At 31.7% G+C, this 25,961-nt stretch overlaps 1 protein-coding gene across 6 annotated transcripts in view; it reads right to left on the reverse strand.

The window, feature by feature from the left end:
* The window catches only part of east (enhanced adult sensory threshold), a 52,472-nt gene that overhangs the window by 12,283 nt on the left and 14,228 nt on the right, over nt 1–25,961 (reverse strand). For all 6 annotated transcript variants that reach the window (XM_076394978.1, XM_076394976.1, XM_076394977.1 and 3 more), the window contains exons 2-4: nt 6,838–7,136; nt 4,747–5,062; nt 1,199–1,576 (exon numbers count right to left, since the gene is read on the reverse strand). In XM_076394978.1, coding sequence (XP_076251093.1) covers nt 1,199–1,576; nt 4,747–5,062; nt 6,838–7,096 — 953 coding nt within the window. In that variant the 5' untranslated portion in view covers nt 7,097–7,136. The remainder of the gene's footprint in view (nt 1–1,198; nt 1,577–4,746; nt 5,063–6,837; nt 7,137–25,961) is intronic.

Consider the following 25,961-nt stretch of genomic DNA (forward strand, 5'->3'; position numbering starts at 1 on the left):
CAAAATATATGGTTCATTTTTTCTATTGACCACTTAAGCCGCCTCAGCTATTTTGATTCATTGTCTATTTGTAAATATATATTACTATTTTTTAAAATAAAATTAATAATATAAATGAACAAATAAGATTTGGATTTTCATACTGTCTATTTATTTATAGTACTTTAATTTATCATAACTAAAATGGTACATGTTACAAATATCTGTTTAAGTTTTTGTGTTCAGAAGGCACACTTTGACAAAAAAACCGTTTATTTAAGATTATAGAGCACAAAAAAATGTCATACAGTGTAATCAGAAGTCTGATGAGCCTGGTAAGGACTTCAGTTTCAATATGTTAGTATAGTGTATCCTTCACACCGCTTTTTTTCAAACAGTTGTTTATGTAAATTGTTCAAATTAAGTTGATAAACTTCGATAATTTAATTCTAACATTTCATAATACACTTCATCTTGTAGATTTCATTTAAGCCCCAAACATGATAAATTTTACACAATATTGCATTTTAATAATTTAATTTTAATAAAATCTTATTTTTACATTTAATTTCAGTTTGCGCCTTTATTTGTGCAAACTATAAAAGTTTTTTATCTTGCGAGAAAAATATTTTCATTTATCACCATTTTTGATATTCCTAAGATGTGTAAACATATTCCAACTGTGCATTCTTAGCTCATTTGCCAGCTCCTTATGCATTTAAGTTGACTTCAATTATGTTTGCATTTCATTCTTTTTGAATTCTTTGGTTGTCTGAGACATTGTTTTTTTAATGATTGTTTTTAAACAATTAAAACCAAAGTTTTTGCCAAGTTCTCCTAAGCTATGTAAAACATATTCCATCGGTTCGCTCTTAGTTCATCTGTCAGTTCTTTATGCATTTAACCTGAATACTTGTTCAGTAATGTTTGCAATTAATTATTTTGATTGTCTGACCTTGACTGAGACATTGTTTGTCATTGGTCACTTTGAAATCGTTAAAACTCAAACTTCCTAGTCGGGATGAGATTAAGTAGAATCACTATAAGTTTGTGTGAGTGTTTGATTAACATCAACAGTTAAATAGTTAACTTAAACTATGAATATGAGGTCTATTAACAGATAACAATAGAGAATGTAATCGAAAGGTAGCCAAAATTAACACAGTATAACAAAAATCATATATAGATAAAAACAATTTATAAATACTACTAAATATACCTGGGCAGATTTGTAAAGACTGACAGTTGAGGAAGTAAAGCTTCAGTGTTGGTGTCTACAGCGGTAACCGAAAATTTCTCGATACTGTGTCGTCTTTTTTCAACACCTTTTGACTTGATCCTCTGCACATTTAGATCCAGCCTGTCGATAATCTTCGTATCGGCTGGGTCGAGTTTGCTGAGGGTGTTCTCGATGTTCTGCTTCTTCACCAGGTCGCGTTTCAACATCTCCAAACGTAACTTCTTGGTCAGCTTCTTGGATCTGTCGCTCTTGTCAGGCGCTGTGGAATCTGACACTTCCTGCTTAATGTCTTCCGCTTTTATCAGGAACGTGAGGTCGTTTATCACGTCCTCCATTGAAGTGTCCGGTTTGACTTTCCTGAAAATATTAAGAAACCGTTGTAATGGTATCTACACACCCCCTCCCGCGCTTATTAAAGTTGTCCCGTATCTAAATTACTGTATCAACAATTTTTGAAAGACATAATACAGAGTAAACAGTGAGCCATACAGAGTAAAGTGATTTTCAATAGATTATTCGTTAAGTTTTGTATTCGATAAGAGATGGTTAAGTCGATAAGAAACATTGATCATCACTATGGAACTTGGGTTTATCATTGTGATATCTAATAAAATAAAGAGGGTAAAAGAAGTAGTGTGAACTCATCGCTTTTATATGACAAAGAATTATATCGACGAAACAGACGACTTCAAAAAATAAATAAAAAGACTTAGATTTTTAACATAAAAAAAACATTTTAAAATAAAATAGGTACGTAATAATCGTTGTAATAACTAAATAAAGTAGTCTAATTTAGCTTTAATTTGGGAAAATACTATACTGATTTATTCCATATTATGTGATGCAAGTACAAATGAACAATAGTAGTAAACTGGTTTTGTAAATTAAAATTGTACTAAAAATATCTAATACAAGATGTAATTAAAAAAAAATAACTATAGATAATATTTATTCCCTTAGTATTTACATATTTTATGGGATTTTTGCAATTCACTCGATATTTCCGGATTATCAGACACTTTTTGAACTTGAAAATTGGACTGACTATTATATTACTTCGAAATATCAATCACATTAAAAATGTAATGATAGTTGATAAGTAGTTAAAATATGAATGAATAATCATAACAGAGATAATAAGAGAAGCAACAATACTGATTACCTTATAAAGGCGAAGGCTCTATTTCCACGAATATCATTTTTTCGTTAGATTTGGCGTTACAGTTCAATTTTCAATGTTTTGCATTCGTTATTACTACCAATAGAGCGTGAAATGTCAATATTTTCGCAAGAATGCGGTTTGAATTAAGACAACGAATGAACGTATGAATAATTATATTTTGTGTATTTTAGAGAAGAAAAACTGAAAAACTTATTTATGATAGTTACATATTAGGTATAGTAAAAAGAAATCCATATCCATTGAAAAAAGTAGAATATAGGGTTTAATAAATTGTACGTAATGAATTAGTAATTGTACTATGTTTTTTTATAGTTTTTCTTGGATAAAATTGAAAATGTAAGCCGGGCAATTGAAAATGTGAATAATATTTATGGTTCTAATACTGAACAGCCAATCAACTTTTGTTTTGTTTTGGTTTTCTCGATTTCCCTCCGATAATTTTGATATCAAAAATACACCAGGCCCTGGATGACAGATTGCCTATAATATGGATAAAATTAATTATGGATATAAGCACAATATATAAAATTATGGATATAAGCACTTCTTTTATAGACTATGAGTTAAATATTTCACAAAAAAAACCGTTTTGGAGCCACAGTGCACACCAGCTAAATTTTTAAAAAAATTTATGGACCACATTTCCACCTACGAATCGCTATAAAATAGACCTATTCTTGAAGCAGGCGGTCATTAACGATGAAAAGTTAATAATTCACGACAATGTCAATCGAAAACGGTCATGATCGACTATGAGCTGCTCCTCTATAGCGAAACTCTTAATTCGAATCTCTACGATGATCAGTTGAACTGCATGAAATACTTAATTGCCTAGAAGCGGCCACATTTAACCATTAGGACATCAATTATATTTCACAAACAATAAAGCCTTTGATTTCATTCAACATAGTGGGCTTCTTTTACTAGGCCCATTATTATTTATCATGAATATATATTTATTAGGGATTATTATGAATTTGTATATTAAAAAAATGCTGTAGATAAAACAATGTAAAAAGATGCCGATGTAGCTATAAATCTGATTTCCCGAATGGAAGTTACCACGGAAATTGATAACAACCTAACAAGCTCCTGAAATTGATGATATTTCATCTGTATTGTTGAACGAGCTTTCATAAAAAGCAATTCTCATGTTGACATACATATTTAATGCCTGTTTGAGACTGAAGCATATTCCGGAATATTTTAAGATAGCACAAATAATTATGCTTAAAAAACCTGACAAACTGGCAGAACAAGTCGGATCTTGCAGGCCTATTTCGACTTTACCTGTGATATCAAAATTATTTGAAAAATTGCTGTTAAAACGTATATATTTCCAGTTGGGATTTTGAAGTAATCGCTCAACAATCCACCAAGTTCGCAGAATAACAATGGTTGTTGAAAAGGCTTTTGGAGGTTTGTGGCTACCGAGGAGCTATTGTCGGAGCCGGAGTCATATCAATGTCGAAAGAAAATTTAGTCTTGCATAAAGGTTTATTATTTAGTCTTGGGATCATTTCTGTATCAGATCTACACTGCTAATATTCCAACAACAAAGGAAACATTACTTGGAATATTCAGTTACCGCCTCAGTTATTTCTGAGATTATTATGAAATCTTTGTCTGAAGCTGTAGAGAGAGTATGAAAATGAATAACTTGCAGTGCAATTAAATGTATTATAAAGTTATTCGCCTTAAAGCACGAAATAAGGTTACTGAGTCACATCAATATGCAAGCAATACAGCCACTGGACAACGCGCAGAAAATCAGAAGATTCAAGTAAACCAATCCACATGAACTTGTGTAGTGCTTAAGTGTTTTTTTTTCTCGTAAATCTGGTAGTTTTAGACCGAGTAGTCTAATTTAGTTTTAATTTGGGAAATACATACTTTACGTAATTATCCCACGTTTATCCTGCTTGTATATTGATGCACGTACAACTCAACAATTTTATAAATTAATATTATACTAAGAATATCTAACGTAAGAAATAATTAAAAAATATTATGAGAATGTTTATCTGTCCAGCTATTGAACACGCAGGAAATCAGAAGATTTGAAACGAATCAAGCCACACGAACTTGTATAATACGTAGGCATTCTTAATCTTAGTTTAAGTAGTTTAATTTTATTTTAATTTGGGATATACATACTGATTAACATACTATTTATCAATACACATACTGAACACATAATACAGAATGATATTAATTGATTTATAAATTAAGATGGTATTAAGCATATCTAATGCAAGATGTAATTAATTATAATAATAATAACTAATAAATATATATTTATATTAGTTATTATCATGAATCTGCATATTTTAGAAATACGTACTTCTGTCTCCCAGGTTTTCGACCCGGAACTTTCGCACTGATCTCGCTGACTAAAGGCAGTTCCTCCTCATTAGGCATTTCGTCATCGATTGGCTCCTCCTTTATTTCCGGTTTGATGGTTTTCAAAGCAATTAGAGGTGGTATCTTGGGCTTCTTCCCCCGTTTCTTCGGCGTTTTCGCCACCTCCTCGTTCTCCTCCCCGGATGGCTCTACGGCCGGCGTTGATTCCTGTTTCAGTTTCTTTATAGCCTTACTTTTTCTGACCGGTTTCACTTCCTTCAGACTAGATTTGAGTAGGATTTTTTTCGCTTCCAAACCTAAAACAACACAGCACAGTTGAGAGAAAATACAATACAGGGCGAAAATAGTCCTACCAATAAAACAGCCAATGCACGTTATAGATGTCGTCGAATAATGATTAGAGGTTACAAACAGACTAATGAATTACCTTCTAATAAATTATATAGAACAGGAACCAAATAATGGTAAGCCAGTAAAATGCGTTAGAGAGGTAAGTAAGATACTATTAAATATTACGTTGTTACGGTTTCATTGAAAATATATTTAGCATATTGCAACTTCACTTAATATTAATATAAGCACCGTGGCTAAAATTTCTTAGAAAAAGAAAAACAATATAATGTTCGATTCACCGAAAAGATCATCTTCATGGTAGTTCTTTTCCAGATCAAAAATGAAATGTATAAAAACAGTGAGTCGTTTTTTTTTTTCGATATAAACATAATTTAATATAATTGTATTAAATTCAGAGAGGCAGGTATCTGGAAAACTTAGGGATATGCAGATCTTTGAGATGTAAGTCATTCCTTTATTTACTACTAGCAAACATAGGATTTAAATGGTTTAAAGACAACCCACGAAGAGATCTAATGGAACTTCCAGACATTGTATTTAAAAGAATACATTTTTAAAAGAATATTATTAAGCAAAGTGTATTATTTCAATTTGTGTATTTAGACAAGAGATGGATATTTCAAAATGGAATATTGGGCGATTTTAGGCAAGATGCCAATAAAAAAAGTGCAGACTTTTGTGCAAAAATAACAAAAGTCGAAAAGAGTTGAAAAAGGGCAAAAGTTAGAATAGCATTTGATTAGGTTTTGTTAGTCATAATATTTTTTTAAAATCATTGCTGATATATTGTTCTTCGTATTGTAAATGAGAGTGGTTTTATTCCTGAATCAGAGTTTTGCTCTAAGTCCAAGGGCGACTACCATGGAGGAATGAACCATAATATGTTTTTGCTCTGGTTTGAAAATCACCTGTTAAAGAACTATCAGTTATTATTATGGACAATGACATACCGTAGTATACTGGCGAAAAAGATTCCAACAAGTGGGCCAACAAAGGCTGTAATTAAGGAATGGTTGCAAATGGACATGTAGTGTGTAGTGTTATTGACTTGAATAGTGACTCAGAAAGTGGCTGTGACTGAATGAAACTTTCAGGATGTACGATTATGATCCAATGCTGACAACAGCGAAGACAAGGTAATGAGAGTGGAAAGAACTAAAGGTGACTATATAATTAATATAGGATAGTTATAGAAAATTGTACTGTAGAGTATGAAATACTTGTGGGCATAGTTATATGAGTAATTTGTCAGAATATTCTTGAGAATTTGGTTAGAATGTATGAGGAGAGAATGTATACTAACTGTTTTGCAGATATGGCAAATACAGTGATTAAATCTGGTTTAATTAAAACAAATATACACAGGAAGTAACAGAAGACACTAAGGAGAAATATAACATCAAAATAACTTGACAAGCAAACTCAGCAACGCTTTGTTAATTAACGAATTAGGCTCTCAGGGTTTACCACTACATAACAAACCCCTAGAACTCTACCTCACAGGTGGTGTGGAAAAAAGTTTAATTTAGATATAATAAAACAACCCTAACCTACAAACTATTGTAGTCCTTCGATAATGTATGCATTATATGAACTACTCTATTCTATATGAATTACTTTTGTTTCACTATTACATTTACATTAGTATTTTGTTGACATAAATTTTGATGACTTGAATTGGCTGTTTTATTGGAGAGACTGTAATTCTACAACTTACCTTTGCCGTTTTCTATTAGAACCCTCGCCAGATTTTTCGGATTGATTTTCAAAGCGGTCTTTCGCGTCTTCTTCGTTGCCTTCATCGGCACAGTCTTTGGAAGGATTTTCTTTGGACCCGGCTTCTTGCCGATCTTCTTCGAGATACCAGGGCCATTCTGGGATTTAGTCGTGAGGGCTGTTTTGGTATCCGCGTTGTTGTCCTGTGATGAAACTACCTCTTTAGGTGCCATTGATGGTTTTTTGACCCTGGTTGCCATATCATTTGGGGCGTTGATGTAGTGATTGTCTTTAAATGTCCTGAAACGAAAATATCTATTAATATAATGTTAAAACAATAAAAATATTTAATAATAAAGTTACTGCCACGTTAATATAATTTAAACACTCAATAGTGAAAACATTGCGTTAATGTAAATATAAAATTAATACGTCCGAAAATTAAGGTGGATTTCTGTCCTTTTAATTGTAATAATTTTCAATATTTGTTATGAATGTGTGTATAGATATCGACGAACATAAAATGTCGATCACGCGCAATTCACTTGATGTCCGGGGGGAGAAATCTCAAAACAAAAGTTCGATACTTGTCTGGAACTATTTCCGCTCCAGTATCCCAAAATAGAAATTCGAAAAAATATTTCAATCAAAAAATAATATAATTCATATCAAAAAATATCGATATGAACGATATTTTATTTTACAACTAAAAGTTCGATACTCTCAATTACAACTACTTGTCGAAAAATATCAACCCAGAAATATTGATATATCATAATCCGACATCCCTAAATCCAGTATCACCTGCATCTATCTTGTATTTTTTTTGCGACAACAATACAATAGCCACTTGTTGTGTAGCCCCAGGTCTTTTGTCAGGTCTGATGACAATATTATAGCTGTCAAATTCAATACTATTTTGAACATTTTGACTAAATCGTTGTTCTGATGATGACACGCTTGTAGTTCTTGTAAAATAGTTCGCCCTATTGGATTGTGAGCACAACACTATACATTTCTGCATTCGGATTTTCTATAAAATAAATTTGTAGAAATCTTCGCGCATACTAACGCCCATTTAATTGCTGATTTTGTACTTGTATGTGCATTGTTTAAGATTTAGGATATATATCTAAATATTACTAAAAATCTTTCCTGGTATAATACCTTGAAAGAGGATATGAGTTGAGTTGTCCTGTACAACGTGCGTTGCGCCAAACGATGTTATTTGGAAGTAACTATAATATTTTTGAATATTAACCGAATTATTTTCCATCCGAGAAATTAATCCGTGTAATGGATTTGGTGGTAGAACCAATTGTGGCAAATTTACTTTTATATTAAATGTAAATCACGGTAAAGAATTAAACGGCCAGCGCCAATAAATTATGTTTAATGATCAATAAATTATATATTCTAGTCGTGGTTCGATAATAGTGGCAAGTAGTTTTAATCAGTAACATTTTTAGTTTTAAAATGCGATTCCTACTACTTTCCTCGCAATTATTTCATATATTCTCATCATATAAACCTTCTCTAGATTTCCACAAATATTTCAAAATCAAAATTTACCAAATCTATACAGTCTTTCTCCCCCCCCCCCTCTCTCTCTAAGATTTTCAATAACGTTCGTTAGCGTAAACATTTCGATAATGCAAACGACATGTTTCCAAATTAGTTCACATTAACGAGCGTCTGTTGTATTATGTATTATTTAAGAACATATCAAGGTTATTATGGAATAAGCATATGTATGTATGAGTATTTTGGAAGTAATATTGTCAGAAATAGCACTGATTTATGATGTAGAAAATACACGCTGATAAATTTCATTTAAATTTAAAATCTGTTACATTAATTTTATATATCTAATAGTAGCATTTGGAATTAGTTTTCACAATTTTTTGTGTGAAAATAAACGGTGTAAAATTGAATATATTGTTCATCGTTAGATACAGCTTTTCATCATTTTTCTGTGAGTCCTTAACTGCCACACGAAGAAAAATGAAGTGAAGACCAAACAAATCACGTTTTGCAATATATGGATGAGCATTGTCGTATTGAAAAATAACCTATTCAAAGCTCGGCTCAAAAGTTCAACCAATATGTCTGCTAAATATTAGCTGATTCCACAAAATGGAGAATAAAAACTTCATACTAGATTAGATTTTTCTGCTGTTGAAGCTGTACATAAACCATTGAAAAATGTCCTTTGGGTTTTTCGATTTATTTTCCTTCATATTCAATTATTTTAATGCTTCCCAACGTTTCAAAATTAGTATCAACTTCCAAGTTATGCAAGTTTCATTTGGTGCTTTATTATAATATTTATTCATTCATTCTTCATGAAGTAATGCCTCTAGATCTTCGTCCTTGGATATGGATTGTTTTTGCATTACTTTATCTTTACCATTAAAATGACTATTTGTGAATGAAGACTATAAATGTTTTCATTTCGTTATTGAAAATAATTTAGTTAAGTGTAATTACATTAATAATTAGTTTAAAACAATACTGTAGAGAATAAATACATTCATTGAGCAATACAATTAAAAAATATAGACAAAACGCCGTTTTCTTTATATTGCAATATAACTTATGCAATATTGATTTGGTTACTCCTGCTGTTATTCTAAGATTATAGTTCCGCTATTAAATAATCTATAGTAAAGCTTACTTGTTGTTAATTATCATCTAATATAAGCAAACAACAATTTTTTTCCGTTGATGTCTTGTCCCTTATTAATTTAAAGAAAAGTGTTGTTGAAAATTATTCAATCCTACTGGAACCTGCGGTGAATTTACTCAAAGAATAATCTGAATTGAAAAGTTGGAAGACGAAAAAGCTCAAAATAGAAATAGCCATTTTAATCGATGAGACGTATGATTCGAAAATTAAAAAAAAGGTGAAATACAAATACTACCCCATTTGAAGTATCGAGCAGACTTTTGAACAGTGGTGAATTCTACTGAAGTATCGCTTACAGTTCCGAACAGAAACCATTTCTTGTGTTTGGTAACGATTGTATTTATATATGTAAAAATAAGCTTTCATGTTTACTTACTCAACAATTGCCCAGGTCCATAGAATAACAGATGTTATTTAAAAAGCCTATCAAAGTAAAAAAGTATGCTCAGCTATATTTTTAGATGTAGCACAAGCTTTCGATAACGTGAAGGCCTTATTCATAAACTACAAAAAAAACCGAAGTATTAAAATCATACATTACAATCAGAATGTTCAGAGTCAAACAAGAAAAAGCTTACTCTACAATAAAAGAATCTAAAGCAGGTGTACCACAAGGAAGTCTACTGGGACCAATACTTTATCTACTCTACACTTGTAATATACCATAAACGGAAAATATTACGATGGCTATATTTGCTGATGATACTGCGATTATAGCTATCGGACACAATAGTGAAGAAGCCTCACGAAAATTACAACAGGCAAGTGACAGTATAAATAATTGGACACAAGCTTGGAAAATAAGAATTAATGAAAGTAAATCTGTACATGTGCAGTTCACCTATAAACCGACCGTACAAGCACCAATAACATTAAATAACACTATCATTCCATATAGCAACAGCGCTAAATATCTCGTAATGAATCTCGATGCCAAACTTCGTTGGAAGGAACATATAAAAGAACTGGAATTGAAATATAGGAAAATGTACTGGCTAATTGGAAGAAAATCGCAATTGTCATTACATGATAAATTGCTATTATATAAGCAAATACTGAAACCTATATGGACATACGGAGTTCAATCATGGGGATGTTCTGCAAAAAAGTAACATAAATAAAATACAATTTTTTCAGAACTAAGTCCTGAGAAGTATTGTGGGTGCACCCAAATACTATAGGGCTGATTATCTACATCGAAACCTTCAGATACCCACAGTCGGTCAAGAAATCAAGAGAATTGCAAGGGGACATGAGGAAAGACCCCATTCTCACACGAATATTGAAATATTACAACTATTGGATACCACCAGAACAGGACACAGACTCAAAATAATCAAACCATCTGATCTTGCGTAGTGTTGTGTAGTGAGGTGCATATATTAGAAAATTCAGCAGTGACATGTATAAACATTATTTCACCAGAGACTGAGATAGGGCCGATGGGTCCTCCTAGTTATATACCTAGATTATTTAAGTTATCATAAAGACAAATTGTAGGTTAGACGGAAACGACTAGTAAGAATATATTAATTAAATAATTTTAAAAAATGTTCACTTAAACTAGAAATGTAATAAATTGAAAGAATCAAAACTTCTTGCACATAATAATATAACAAGAACTTTGAAATGCTGTATGAAACAAAAAAAAGGTTTCTTGGATTGAATTTCTGGTAACATTAGAAAAAAAAATGGTGTTATAAAGGAAATTATATATCAGAATGAACGAAAAGGAACATATATTAGGATGCTTTCATACTGAAAATTATAAATCTATGGTCTACATCAATCCCTCAAAATGAATTCGCATATTATTATGGTTATGAAATTAAACTAATATTTAATCAACTGAATCAAATATGGTAATTTTGGAATTAAAATTAATTTAGGCACGGTCAAATATTATATGCATATATCGCCAAATAACATAAGATCATTCAGTATTTATTACGATATAACTTCACTGATATTGTTTGTATATAGGTCATCATTAGGTCAAATATTGATAATTAGAACAAACTTTGTTACAATCGCCGGTGGTCTTTTAAGGAACTAGATGGTGCTTTTTATGACCTAATTAAAAACTCATTAACAATTATTGATTTGATTAGTGTAAAACATTTGCGTTTTTGTTCGCTGTATAAAGATGGTAACAAAGTATCATTCAAGTTCAAAAAGTTTTCAGAGTAATTTTCTTTAAATTTGGCACCCTTCACTGTGTTGAGTTTCCTGAGAGTCTGAGAGAAAATTTCAAGAAGTCACATAGATGGATGTTTTTGCGTTCTCTTGGCGCAAAATGTTGCTTTTCGAACTTCGAAAGAGCAAATTTCTCTTGACAGCAGAATTTTACCGTGAAAGATGCAACGCAAAATGGAAATTAAAGAAAACATTAACCTTGCACTAAGAAGACTCCTGAATTTGACAACTTACAGATTTGTTAAATCTTATATTTCGGATAGAGATTTCAGTGTTAAACATGAGGATGCATATTCGGAATTTAAATAAATAAGTAGGCTGGAACTCCGGTGACGCTTCTGAGTTGCAGCATATAGTACAATAGCAAAGCTATAATGTGTATAGGTAGAGACCACGAAGTAGCAGCAATAAAATTGTAAACATCACTAAACCGAATTAAGAATTGGATCAGTCTATGGAAAATCTGCTTGGATGAGAGTAAATCTGTCTACGTCAATTTTAAATATAAGAGAAATCAAGTCATTCCTATCAGAATAAAAAATATCCAAGTGCCATATGCTAACACAGCAAAATATTTAGGAATGATATCGGATGCGAAGCTGCGCTGGAGTAAGAATAAAGATGAACTTTATATTGAAAAAGAACAATCTGGACTAAGATAATTCAGCGATATCAGAACGAAGTAATGAGGAGTGCTTCAGATAGTGATCTCCACACAGATTTTGGAATAGATACTATTAATCAGATCAAAAAATTTGTCATGAACAAAGACTTCTTTCTTCGCCATGTCGATATTGAGGTGGTACAAATTTTGACGGCATAGATAGGATGAGATGACCCACGAGGATTAAGCGTTTTGAGTTTAGTGCACATAACAAGTCAATTGAAAAGTCCCCGGCCTGACACATAGATGGCGCCAGTAGAATTAAATCCATTTGTTTTTTAGTTAGCAATAACCCTCAAAAGATCTGTGTATAAATTTGACAGCTGTCGGATCATGAGTTTGTGAAATATTGCATTTTGGGTGAAGCAACTTTTGTTATTGTGAAAAAAAATGGATAAAAAGGAATTTCGGGTGTTTCGTATGTGAAATATTTCTTTTTGAATGGAAAAAATACAGTTGAAGGAAAAACTTGGCTTGATGCCGAGTGTCCGAACACTGCCCCAGGAAAATCAACCATCAAGCATTGGTATGCTAAGTTTAGACGTGGTGAAATGAGCACCGAAGACGGTGAACGCAGTGGACTCCCAAAAGAGGTTGTTACCGACAAAAACATTTAAAAATCCACAAAATGATTTCGAATGGCCGTAAATTGAAACTGAATGAAATAGCAGACACTCTAAAGATATCAACTGAACGTGTACATCATATCATTCACGAATATTTGAGAATAAGAAAGCTCTGTGCAAAGTGGGCGCCGTGCGAGCTCACTTTTGATCAAAAAAAAAATGACGAATTGATGATTCGGAGCAGTTTGAAGATGATGAGGCGTAATAAACCCGAGTTTTTGCGTCGATATGTGATAATGAATGAAACATGGCTCCATCATTTCACTCCTATGTCCAATCGACAGTCATCCTAGTGGCACACGATGAACCCGCTTCAAAGCGTGGGAACGCAACAGTCGACTGGCAAGGTTATGGCGTCTGTATTTTGGGATGGGCATGAAATAATTTTCACTGACTTCCTTGAAAAAGGAAGGACCATTAACGGCGATTATTACATAGCGTTATTGGACCGTTTGAAGGACGAAATCGCCGAAAACGGCCGCATTTGAAGAAAAAGTGCTGCTTCACCAAGATAATGCACCGTGTCAAAAATTCATAAATTCGGCTTCTAATTGCTTCCTCATCCACCGTATTCTCCACATCTGGCCCCCACCGACTATTTCCGGTTCTCAGATCTCAAAAGAATGCTAGCTGAGAAGAAATTTTCGTCGAATGAAGAGGTGATCGACGAAACTGAGGCCTATTTTGAAGCAAAGGACAAATCGTACTACAAAAATGGTATTGAAAAGCTGGAGGGGCGTTATTATCAGTGTATCACGCTTGAAGGGAATTATGATGAATAAAAAATAATAATTTTGCCAAAAAAATATGTTTTACTATGGTAGGCCGAGGACTTTTCAATTGACCTGTTATTAATACGCTTATTAGCTGTAATATCTCTTCTATACAGCATTTATAGTTATAAAACAAGGTACAAAATTATTTTAATCCAACATAAAGATCCCCAGAATGTGTTTCTGTTCCACATTTAGGGGATGGGGTACATAAAGGCACACAGTTTTTTGCAACCCAAAACTTCATTAAAAATATTGCTAGCAAAAAATATTGTCATTGGAAATATGTATAGTGAAATGCGTAGAGATCTTAATGCATTAGTTAGACGCCCTTCAACTCCACTTTAACTAAACCATTGTTTTTGAAAGAGCATATTCAATAACCTTTAATTTTTTTAAATAAATATCTCACTCTACGATGTAAAATGTTTTTCTATTGTGCTAAACAATGCACTGCTAAAAACTGTAAATGGTTAACAAATAATGGATAGACAGATCAACATAGAATTTCGGTGGTGTACTAGCTGGTTGTGAATTTTTAATTTTACTGCTGACGAATATATGCTTCGCGAATTTAACAAACAATCTGGTATAATATTATTTACCAGTGCTGCAGACTTATTTGTCGATCTTTATTGGCGATCTCCGTTACACACTATATAATGAAAAGGATTTGTATTCGTTTTGGTCTAGCTAAACCACAATCGTATTGACATTTGAAGGATGTTTACATATCGGACTGGGGTTTAAGTTATCTCTCTTAGATAATTTGACATGATTTATCAGCAACTCGAAGCTAGAGAAGAGATATTGCTAAGTTTTTCACGAGCGAATTCGATCTCTTAGAATTAGAAAGTTATTATGTCTGTGATATATTGGGTAATATTGGTGTTAAATTAATACAGAGTGTTTTACGTTGAATAATGTTAAAACTATATTTATATATTAGAATATTATGTATTAAAAATAAAAACTAACGGCTTATGGTGATTTTTCTTTGCTTGAACAGCACATGTTGGAATAACTGGTAAAAGTTAGGTTTAAGGAAAAGACTGCTATATAATTTTTTAAATTGTTCCCCATCATTTTGACAACAACTTCGTATTTTCAGCATTTCAGAAGCGTCAGAATCTAGACCTAGCCAGAATATCCCATACTTCATATCTTTTGTTATTGTTGATCTTTCAGCAGTAGTCCCTTATTCAAATTATTCAATTGACAATGGCAGAGTGTAACAAAGATGCTTACATCCCGCCATCTATTGTTCACACTCCCTTAGTTTTTCACTGTGTTTTCCTTAAGTTAATTTATAATACTTATGTTACCATATATATTACGTTATTATCGATATGTCGAATATATGTTTTGCGAAACAGATATTTTTTAATGCTATGAATTACGCTAAATTCAAAGTGATGTAATAATTTTAATACATATCGAATATTCGGCTTCAATAGTATCAAAAATATATGGAGTTTCGCGTTACACAATTGCTAATGTTATTTCGATGATTACATTAGTTCTGATCTGTGATATGCTCATGCAATATAAAACTAAGACGTTCTTTTGATATCTTTACGATGTTAGCTAACTCATGCAACTTCACTTTTCGATCATTCAAAACGATGTCGATTTTTTTTTATGTTTTCTGGTGTTATCATCTCATTAGGACTAGTCAACTGCGTTCTGCATCCTCGGTCCCTCTATGACCACGTTTGAAATCAGCAAACCAACGTTTTATTGTTATTTCTGATGGAACGGAGTCCTTATAACACTTTTCAAGCCATTGCTTGGCTTGAACGGTATTTTTTCCCAACAAGATGCAGTGTAAAATGAAATTGTTTTTGATCCATTGTTTTAAAAATAAGAAAAGTAGTTAATAATTAACTCTTAGTACAATAATTCACAAACTTACGAGTAGAATATCACGAAGTGCGTTCATGAAATTTTAACAGCTTTCTTTTGAAGGTTGGTAATAACTGAAAAAGCGGTGAATTCAGTAAATCTAGCGCCATCTATGTATTAGGCCCGGGATTTTTCAGCCAATGTGTTTGAATAGGAATTGGAAAAATATATGTACTCACCATTACATATCAGGATCAAAAAGCAGTAGTTGTAGCGCTTGCATGATTAAGTACTGAGAATAAAAACAAAACAGAAAATGCCCATTTTGAGGTTTTATCTCTTGTTTTTATATTGAAAATATCACTTTATAAGAAAATATAAATGTTGGAGAAGCAGTAGGAAATTTACAACTTACTTCAAGGAATTGTTTATTATAAGTTTTCATGTGTTTCAAAAATATAGACTTTGAAATTATTTGTTTTTCATAAAACTTCGACTTGACAATATAAACATGCCAGGTTACATGCCAAAACAAGTGTTTTGCGAATTTTACTAAACTACTTTCTTAAAAACAAAAAACAACTGAAATATGTTGGTCTTCGAATGGTAAATATGAATTGGGTGGTATTATTTAAAAATAGTTATTTTAGTGTTGAAAATACTGAATTTCTTCATATATAGATGTAATAGCTGCTTCACTACCAAGTTATATTGCATCATAGGGCAAGCTTTCATTTGTAATTGATAATTTACAGAAAAAAAGTCATTATATAAACGAGGCTCTAACAAAGTGATTTTATACATGACAAATGCCCTTATAATAGCCTACTTATAGACGCATTAACTACAAAGTTGACAACATGAACTACAAAGTTTGTTTTTACATTTTAGAAGAATCAAAACTGTGAATTTCAAAAGAACTTCAGTGAAATTCAGAAGATCATTAAAGGCAAATACAAATAATTTAAAATCGTCCAGTCGGGATCGGTGCTTAGTGATTGGATTAGGTGCTTGCATGTACTTTGATCAGCCCTATCTGTTAGTGAAAATGCAAAGCATCAATGTAAAAAACTGATCTAGTCATGGAATGTTCAAAATTGCATTTCAAATATTCATTCATTCTTTCGTTGCTAGTCTGGAGAACCAAAAAAAGTTCAAAGACACTGAATTGTATGATGTGTAAGACTCAAAGTCTCAACAAAATTTCAGACAGCTTAGCAGTTGATGTATAAGTTTTGTGTATATGGTGGGGTCAGTAAGGAGTACTGTATTATGAATTGCTTAAATGGAATGAAGTTTTATTACTGCATATTTCTACCGATGTCAAATGAACAATTTGAATGTTTTGCATTTGTTACTATCATATGGCAGCTCCGATGAGAAGTCCTGCTGATTACCACTTGTTCAGATCCATGCAGCATGGCTTAAATGGCACAGGGTTTCCAAATGCTACAGAAGGGCGAAACTGATTCGATGGATCGATGTAGCGGATCGCCTCCAAACCAACATCCTTATTTCGACATGATATCATCATATTATTAAAAATATGGGAAAGTTGTAGAAAATGTATTTTCATTAATATACGATATATTATACCAATTTTTTAAAATTAAAAACAAATGACCATATTACATGCGAACACCTAAAGTTGGAATAAAATTGTAAAAAAAGAAACTAAAAAAAATTAAATCCCCACTTCTATCAAATTCTTTAACTAAAATAAAATAGTTTGCAGAAAACTAAAAGTATTTGTCACCACATAATTCATAACTTATATACAGGATTTTACAAAACAAAAAAGCTTATATATCCAGCAGCGGTATAATCGAATACTAATAAAGCAATTAATATTCACCAGGCGTAACCTAACGAACATGAGTTGTAGAAAACAACGATATAAAGAACTGGCAAAGTTAAGATATACCCGTGCATGTGTTATCTACGATAAACAGATTAAAAATTGTTATTCTATTATCCTCGGCAAACCAAATTCCTTTTAATTAGAAAAATGTAATTTTAACGGGAAAGAAACACACGGTTTTCGGATATCGAAATGTCATTTTAGTTTCTCAAATTTCAATTCGCGCTCATTACGAAAATGCGTTACGAAACGACAACTGAATGCCGTGTATGGTGAAAATTAAACTGATAAATATTTGAATTATACAATGATAAGATAGCTGACGAAGATAAAGAGCAAACTTTTTCCAAGTATCCTTCTTAAAATATCACGATATTTGCGCTAAATATCAATCTAAAAAGTGATATTTCAGTAAAATAGAGTTGTATGAATATGGCGTTGTATGTTAATGTATGCGGTACAATTTATATTTACGATGTAGTACTACGATTAATACTAATATAATAAGACGTAAAAATAATAGTGTTGTTCATTATGAATTCCTTTCGCTATGTCAAACTATGAATAAGCGTAAATATTATTTGAGGATTAGGCGTCGTTTGCATGAAGGTTGTCCTGTTATGGATAATTGTTGCTTTGTTCATCATCATATTTCATCATTTTTCGCGACATTTTCGTCAAAAATGCAATTAACATCATTCCATAATTCCACTGGGTCCGATTCCCTAAATTTTTTTTATTAATTACATCTTATATTCGATATGCTTAGTACAATCTTAATTTACAATTAATTTCTTACTACTGTTCTGTTGTACTTTCACTAAAACACAAGCAAGGCGGATGCGGGATTAATACATCAAACTGTATTTCCCAAATTAAAATAAAACTATCTACTGTCTAAAATTTTTTAAGCTAAAGTTAAAAATACACTTATACACTAAACAAGTTCGTGTGGTTTGATCTCTTCGTGTATCCATTTGATTTAGAGGTTAGTGTGCAGCTCTTCGTTAGTTACGTAGCGATAAGCATTGGTAATAAATCGTAGAACGTTTTGGGTACGTTGGATTACTAGTTGGTTTGATGTCTTAATGCAACCCCATAGGTCGAAATTGGTTTTATGATTGACTGATAAATAAATCTCTTTGATTTTAGGTCAAGTTGAGAGTATCTTCTGACCAACTAGTACAGTTGCTTGACTTTGACGAGTCTAATCTGTCCTGCTTTTTGTCTAACGTAATGTCTCCAGTTTAACCTACCATCGATATATATTCTGAGGTATTTTGTTGATTTTGTTTGAGAAATCGGAAATTCGTTGGCAGTAGTTGTAATTAGGTGTTTGTCATTTCGCCGCAACGCAAAATTGGAAATATTTGGAACTATTGAAGATTTAAAAAATCAGTTGTCGTTCAATCCGTTTGCCTTTTATTTCAACAGTTTCTTTAGTGACAACATGACGGTAATAGAGCATTATTACTAAAATATAACATCATCTCGGCTGAATATAAGTTGAAATATACATCCTGAACATTTTCGCGCAAAATCTTCCGACGTTGATTAAGAATAGTTGTGCATCGGAGAGACTTGCCTATCATGCAATTTGATAAAGGAGGAGGAAATTGTCCAAAATTGGAAACAGTAATTCTACGTGTCAACTGATAATACAAGACTAATCATATTAAGTTTTAGACAACTGTCTAAAATGGATAATAATCGCGATAGTATCTAACTCTCTTAAAATATTTTTTTTTGGCTTGCAGGCATTAACATATTCTGCGATGACACCCCATGAAAATATTGTTGTTTTCGCGCAAATATGTATATAAACCTGCATCGAGAATGTTTATAAAAACAATAAAACCACTTTGATAAATAATTGATGTCGATAAACGGTTGTTTTTGATTTAAAATCGTCGTGTACATGATGTACATTATGAGTAATATATTTATGATTAGCTGAAGTAACAATGTGTACAAATAAATTATAAAAAATAATTTTAAGTTAGTTAACATATAAAATGAATTATTTAGAACTATTTATTGCTTCCCTTATATTATTATATGATATTTAAGTTATTACTCAGAAAGCATGAATGTAACATACAGGCATACAGTGTTATAAATTGAATGCTGCCTTTTTACAAAAGATGGCGTCATTGGAAATGGGGGATTCCCGACAAATGCCATTTGCAGGAAGTTTTGCTTTGATTTGTAAAAACTCTGCAGCTGAAAAAGGCAGAATTCTAATAGGGCATATGGTGACCAATGTATTAGTGAAGTAACGTGCCAGGGATTGTTCCAACAACGTGCTAGGATGTCTAAATTAGGTGACTTCTGCGAGGAAGGCAATTAGTGTTACGGAGTAGTAAAGAAGATTGAAGACGCTGAATTGAGATTGTAGTCAGCAGGAACCAGTCACTAGAGGTTACCCAATAAGTCATTTTATATTGATATATATTCTAACAGGATATTGGCTACTATATGAATTAACGTCTAGACACCTTCAACAGCGTTTTTGCAGCAAAATGCAGATTCACTCATGATATGATGACACTCCTAAGCGAAAAAAATCGTAGGGTAATTTAGGAACTGAAAGCTAAGACGTTAAGACTCATTATGAATTGCAGCTAAATAAAAATGGTCGCTTTAGATATAAGACATAGACAGAAACGTTCCCAATAATTTTGAAACACGACAACATTCAGAAATATATTGCAAAATCTCCTATTATTATTATTTATTTTATGATGCATGACCTGTGCACCGATGCTTCCAAACTTAAGTTTTCCTTTCAATGGGTATCATTTTATACCATGGACACATTTATTCATATTAACACATGGGCTGAAAAGTCACGGACGTAATGCGTTTCTTTTTGCTCAAAATTGGCTTCATTTATCAAAATAATCTCCATCAAGAGCCACACAATCATTTTTGTTTCAATACCATTTTTGTCGAACGATTTATCTTTTGCCTCAAAACAGGCCTGTCACCAGTTGTTATCCACTGAGATGACGATCGTTTTGGTTCAGAAATGAAGTGATGGATCCATTGTCATATATCAATGGAAAAATCCCGGTGTGTTACATTTAAACATGGCCACACACTACTCAGAATCATCAACACGTTCTTGTTTTTGGTCAACAGTGAGCAAACGCGGCACTCACTTTGAGTAGAGGTTTCTCATAGTCAAATTCTCATTCAATATAAAACCGACACGTACTTTTGACCTCTTTACGATGTTAGCTAACTCACGCAACTTCACTTTTCGATCATTCAAAACGATTTTTTTGATTTTTTTGATGTTTTCTGGTGTTACCACCTGATTTGAACGTCCACTGCGTTCTGCGTCATCGGTGTCTCTACGATCACGTTTGAAATCAGCAAACTAACGTTTTATTGTTGTTTCTGCTGGAGCGGAGTTCTTTTGAAGTTTAGTACTAACTAAAAATGCGGTGAACGCAATAAAACTAGCGTCATCTATGTGTTAGGTCTAAATCTTCAACCCATTAATATGTATGTGTTGCCAGAGATAATGTAAAAGTAGTGGCCGGTTATAGACAACTTCATTTAGTTATTTTTATATAGATATAAATTGCTATTTCCTTTTCAACATACTTTTTAGAGCGGTTTTTATGAGAATTAATCGAATAATGCACTAAAGTGATGAATTAATAGTAATAACGAGTAGTGTTATATTTGAAATTAAGAAGTCCCCAGCGAGCTGAATATAACTCTGGTTAAAGATGAGAATTAAACATAATAATGTGGTTGTTTGTAACTGAAAAGACAGCAACAGTTTCAATAGTTGGAAATCTATTTTGAGTGCATACTATTTATGTTTTCATAAAATGACCAATTACAGTTACTATTGGTTATTATTGGCTGTATTGAAAGTTACACCTTTATAAAACCGTATATCAAATAACTCAAGAGATACTGTTTATGGTTAAAAAAGTTTTGAACATATGAATAAAAATCGATCTAAATTATTATTGCCAACAAAAGAATACCGTATAATAAAAACAGTGAAGAACAACATCATCTTTGAAGAATCTTCATAAACAAGAAGTGACAAAATTAGACAAACCTATTATTTAAATAATTACACTATTTCGTCCTTCATGCTTTAACATATAATTGTGAAACTTGTGGTACTCAATGCATAATTTATACATATATCTAGCGAGATATGAAAGTAAGTGTTTTTATTAACAACTAAAAAACAGAAATAATGGGCTATTACTGATTAACTATTATTCAATCAAAATTTGACAAAAAATTGGCACGAATCCATACATAGCCATCAGCAAACAAAGCTATAAAGTTTCACTAAAATACCTAATGTATAAAGCTTTTATTCTTTACCTCTTTTAATAAGATTTCCAGAGGTTAAATTGAGACTTGTAACAATAAAATGTATTTATTGTCGGTACAACAGCTATAATATTGCTAATGATACTATCATAATGGTTGTAAGCAAAGGCAATCATTATGATTGGACCAAGCAGTGGAGAATCAGTTTGAATGAGGCTATATCTGCCAACGTCAATTTTACAAATATGAGAAATCAACACGTCCCTGTAAGAATAAATCCTAGTGCCTAATACTAACACAGCAAAATATGTAGGAATTACATTAGATACGGAACTGCTTTGGAAAGTTCATATAAGGAAGGAAAAACAACTGATATTAAATATGCCTTGTGAACACGCTGCTGTATAAACATATTCTTAAGATCATAAGGAAATTAGCATCTAGATATGGAGTTATACTAAGAAGAGCAATTTGAACATGCTTCAACCTAGGGATGCCGAAAAAATATGGATATTTTTGCCCGATATATCGATATTTTTCGTTCTTTCGTTTCGGTTTTCAAAAATATTAAATATTTTACTTAAAGATTATAAAAAATCATTTAATTATTTTTAATAACCCTTTTAAATGTGTACTTATTTTTAAAGGTTTAGTATATTTTGGTACTTTTTATTTATGTTATACGACATAATAGCATATTATTCATTGAATAGGTAATTTTTCAGATTACAATTTTAATAACATTACTGATGGATCCAGCATTTGGAATTTTTTGTGTGTGAATGTTGTATATAAAAAAATATCATTATTAATGCCACTTTTCCTCAAAGATGTGACATCCTTGTTGCTTCACTGACGTTTTTGAGTCTGGATAACAGTCTTCTCTTTTATACTTCTGGATAATGTCTCCTAAAATGTTAGGCCAGTTCATAGCCAAGATCAATCCAATCAATCAAGGAAAATTAGTGATAATTTGTATAAATATTTAGTTCAAATTATAAAAACTAAATGGTAAAATAACCAAATTCATATTTATGTTAGTTAATATAGAAATAAAAAATAAATAAAAAACTAAAAAAAGAAAGACAGAATAACATTAAGTGGTAGGTCCAGTCTAGTTGCTGAAAAGAATATTCTAAAATATAAAACATAACATTTGAGAAGTTTCTCTTTTCAAACGGTTTTAATTTTAATATGAATCGCAATGTATTCCTTTTAAGAATATTTTTAACGCTATTTTATAAGACTTGAAAGTAAGTGTTAAGATTTTAAGAGGACAATATATAAATTCCAAGAAAAAAAGATACCGAAAATATACCGCTTAAATCCAGGAAATATAAGAAATATTCAACGAATTAGCCCTTTATTAATACAACAGTATCATAAAAGTATAAACCCCCCGTTTAAAGGGGCCATTTTATTTTTGGAACGGATTTATGTTTAAATCTACCCTCGGCAAAAACGTTAGGGAAACTTTTTGTACGTCTGTTAATCTACCCCCTATTTACGGAGGGGTCTGTTGGTTATATTATTTCCTGTCGCTTCTTTTCCGAAATACTAGTTTGCGAAACTTTTGAGGATATATTAATTGTGGTACTTAATTACACTGTTCATAATAGTGATATTGCTCAATAATATTTTACTGAATATAATTACGTAGCCTAAATTTGTTGTTAGTTATTTTAAATAAAGGCAAAAACATTTTTATTATGTTAAAAATATCCAATATAACTTTTAATAGAAATGTTATTTCTACACTTTAATCAAAAAAGTAGCTGTCGTTGGCTTCAATGAATAATGATTTTTAAAATGTGTTTAGATTAGAAAGACACTAACCAGCATCAACTGTAGATATTGGCAGAAACATGGCATAACATAAAGTGTATATTTAGTGATTAGTCCATACTCCTAAAAAAAAATTAAGACCAGTCTACAAAGCATATTGAGTATCTAGAAGCCTTTTAACGCAAAAGCTAAAAATATATTTAAAAAAACGTGCATTAAATTCAGGAAAATGTATTGACAATTGTGGTATAATTATGAACAAATTGCTTCTCTATCTACAAACTAAAACGATGGCAAAAAGAGAGAGAGAACCATAGAACCAATATTGTTGAAAAGTTGCTTGAAACTTTGACGACTTAATCAATATGAAAATACATACTATGTTATAGGCTCGGCGTAAAGCAATAGAACACTTACAAGAACCTACCAACAGGACCCAGAAATGGGCTAGCGGCTGGAAAATACATTCTAACAATTCTAAATTTATCTTGTTAACATTGTGCTGTGACGAAAAGGCAGAGACCTAATTATAATACTTGGAAATATTTAAATTACCAACCAGAGTCAGCCAAATATCTCACCATCCATCTTGATGCTATATCATATTAAAAACGCTTTGGACAACTGTATTGGTCATTCGAACATATTCTAACTCCTCTCTAATCTGACTTAAATTACTTTAAGAATAAATAATTAGATGATTTACCTTTATTAAAACAATTTCTTTCCAACCAACCAACTTAAAAAACGAATTCTATGTTACTACTATGTAACAATCGAAAAGTTACCCAATGACTGCAAAATAAAATGAATCCACTAGTTTTCCCACTAGACGCGGAAGATCACAATATGATCCCAGCGGAAAAGTAATAAAACTACTGGATAAAGCTCACAAAATGGAAGGGAAACCAAATGAGCTAATAAATTGCTAAAACTAAGTTGAGCTTAAATTAATTTGGTTTGTGTAAGAGTATACCCATGAAGAACATTTAAAATTTATTTATAATATAATAATTTAAAGATCATTGAAATTGAATTAAATATGAACATAACCTTATTATATAAATATGACACGTTTATTTTAAAAATCTTTAAATTTACTTATTTATTTTAAAACAGTGATTTATCTTGATCTAAACGTGAATAATTTTTAGCCATGAAGACCCTTTTCAGAAGAAAACACTGTTTTTAACGTGTCGTTCTCTTTCGTCAGTTTGACTGGGGCAACAATAAAACTTTGCTCAAAAGTCAAGAGATTTTAACGCTTGGTTCGATGGGTAAACCAGTAAAGTAACTGTAGTCTAATCAATTCGAATCCTTGACATTATTATACGCTGGCGTATTTCAATAAATGTTCAGAGAGATGTTAATAAAATCGTTCTATTGTTGTTAAAAAGTGATCTGAACAAGGCTGCATATAGCATTATCTATATCCCAATTGATGATTTTGCTCTTTCAGTGTACAAGAGACGTCTTCTTATATAATAAAATAGAAATTTATTTAAAATCTGTTCTATTTGAAGCTACAAAAACTGGCTCACTTTTTAGTCAATTTGTTAACACCTTCTCTGGAGAAAGGATGGATGATATTTACACAAACTTTGATATTTAAAAAAATTAATCATTCGTGAAAAAAATCCATTGAAATAAATGTCAACCTGAAGGTCTAAGGTGTGGTGAATATGGCAGGTCGTACCATCACTTCTCTCTCCTGACCTCCAGATATATTTGACACTAAATCCCGCCTACGTTGGCAATCATCATTGACTTTTTGTTATTTGCATCAAAATAGCTGTTCGAACCATCTCACCCCAAGTTATGTTCTCGTAGCACCTTTTCTCAAACAATGTAGAGCACAAAGTTCACTCAAATGATGTTTTGTTAAAATAAATCTGAGTATTTTCAACTCAGTAAAAAAAATATTCTTTTAGTCTGGAAAATAAGTGAAAAACTAGAGGTAAAAGTTTATTCTCTAGTCAGTCAAATACGAGTGGCTAAATATAATAAATACAAGCAGAGCTAACGGTATCAACAAAAAACAAAATCATATATTTACACCTAATATTTTAAAAATATGACCACTCAAGGTATGCTATATTTCATGATAACTCAGTCATTAGATATTGAGTTATTAGAGTGGTTTTCAAGTTTTTAAGTGAGTTTTTTTAGCATTGCATTTTGATGAAAAAAAAACGACATACGATACTTCAGCCTTAGGTTTTGAGGTTTAATTTTTATGGCAGGCAAGCTGAAGTGGTTACTCTAGAAAATGTGACTAATAACTGCTAGGCATTTGGCTAGATATTAAAGAAAAAAAGGAAATTTTACATGAAAAGGGTGCCCTTTTTATCAAAAAAAAAAACAATATGTTG

Source organism: Rhynchophorus ferrugineus, unplaced genomic scaffold (assembly GCF_030347505.1).
Source record: "Rhynchophorus ferrugineus isolate W39M unplaced genomic scaffold, kcgeb_rfMv2 rfM2, whole genome shotgun sequence".
Classification (NCBI taxonomy): Eukaryota; Metazoa; Arthropoda; class Insecta; order Coleoptera; family Curculionidae; genus Rhynchophorus; species Rhynchophorus ferrugineus.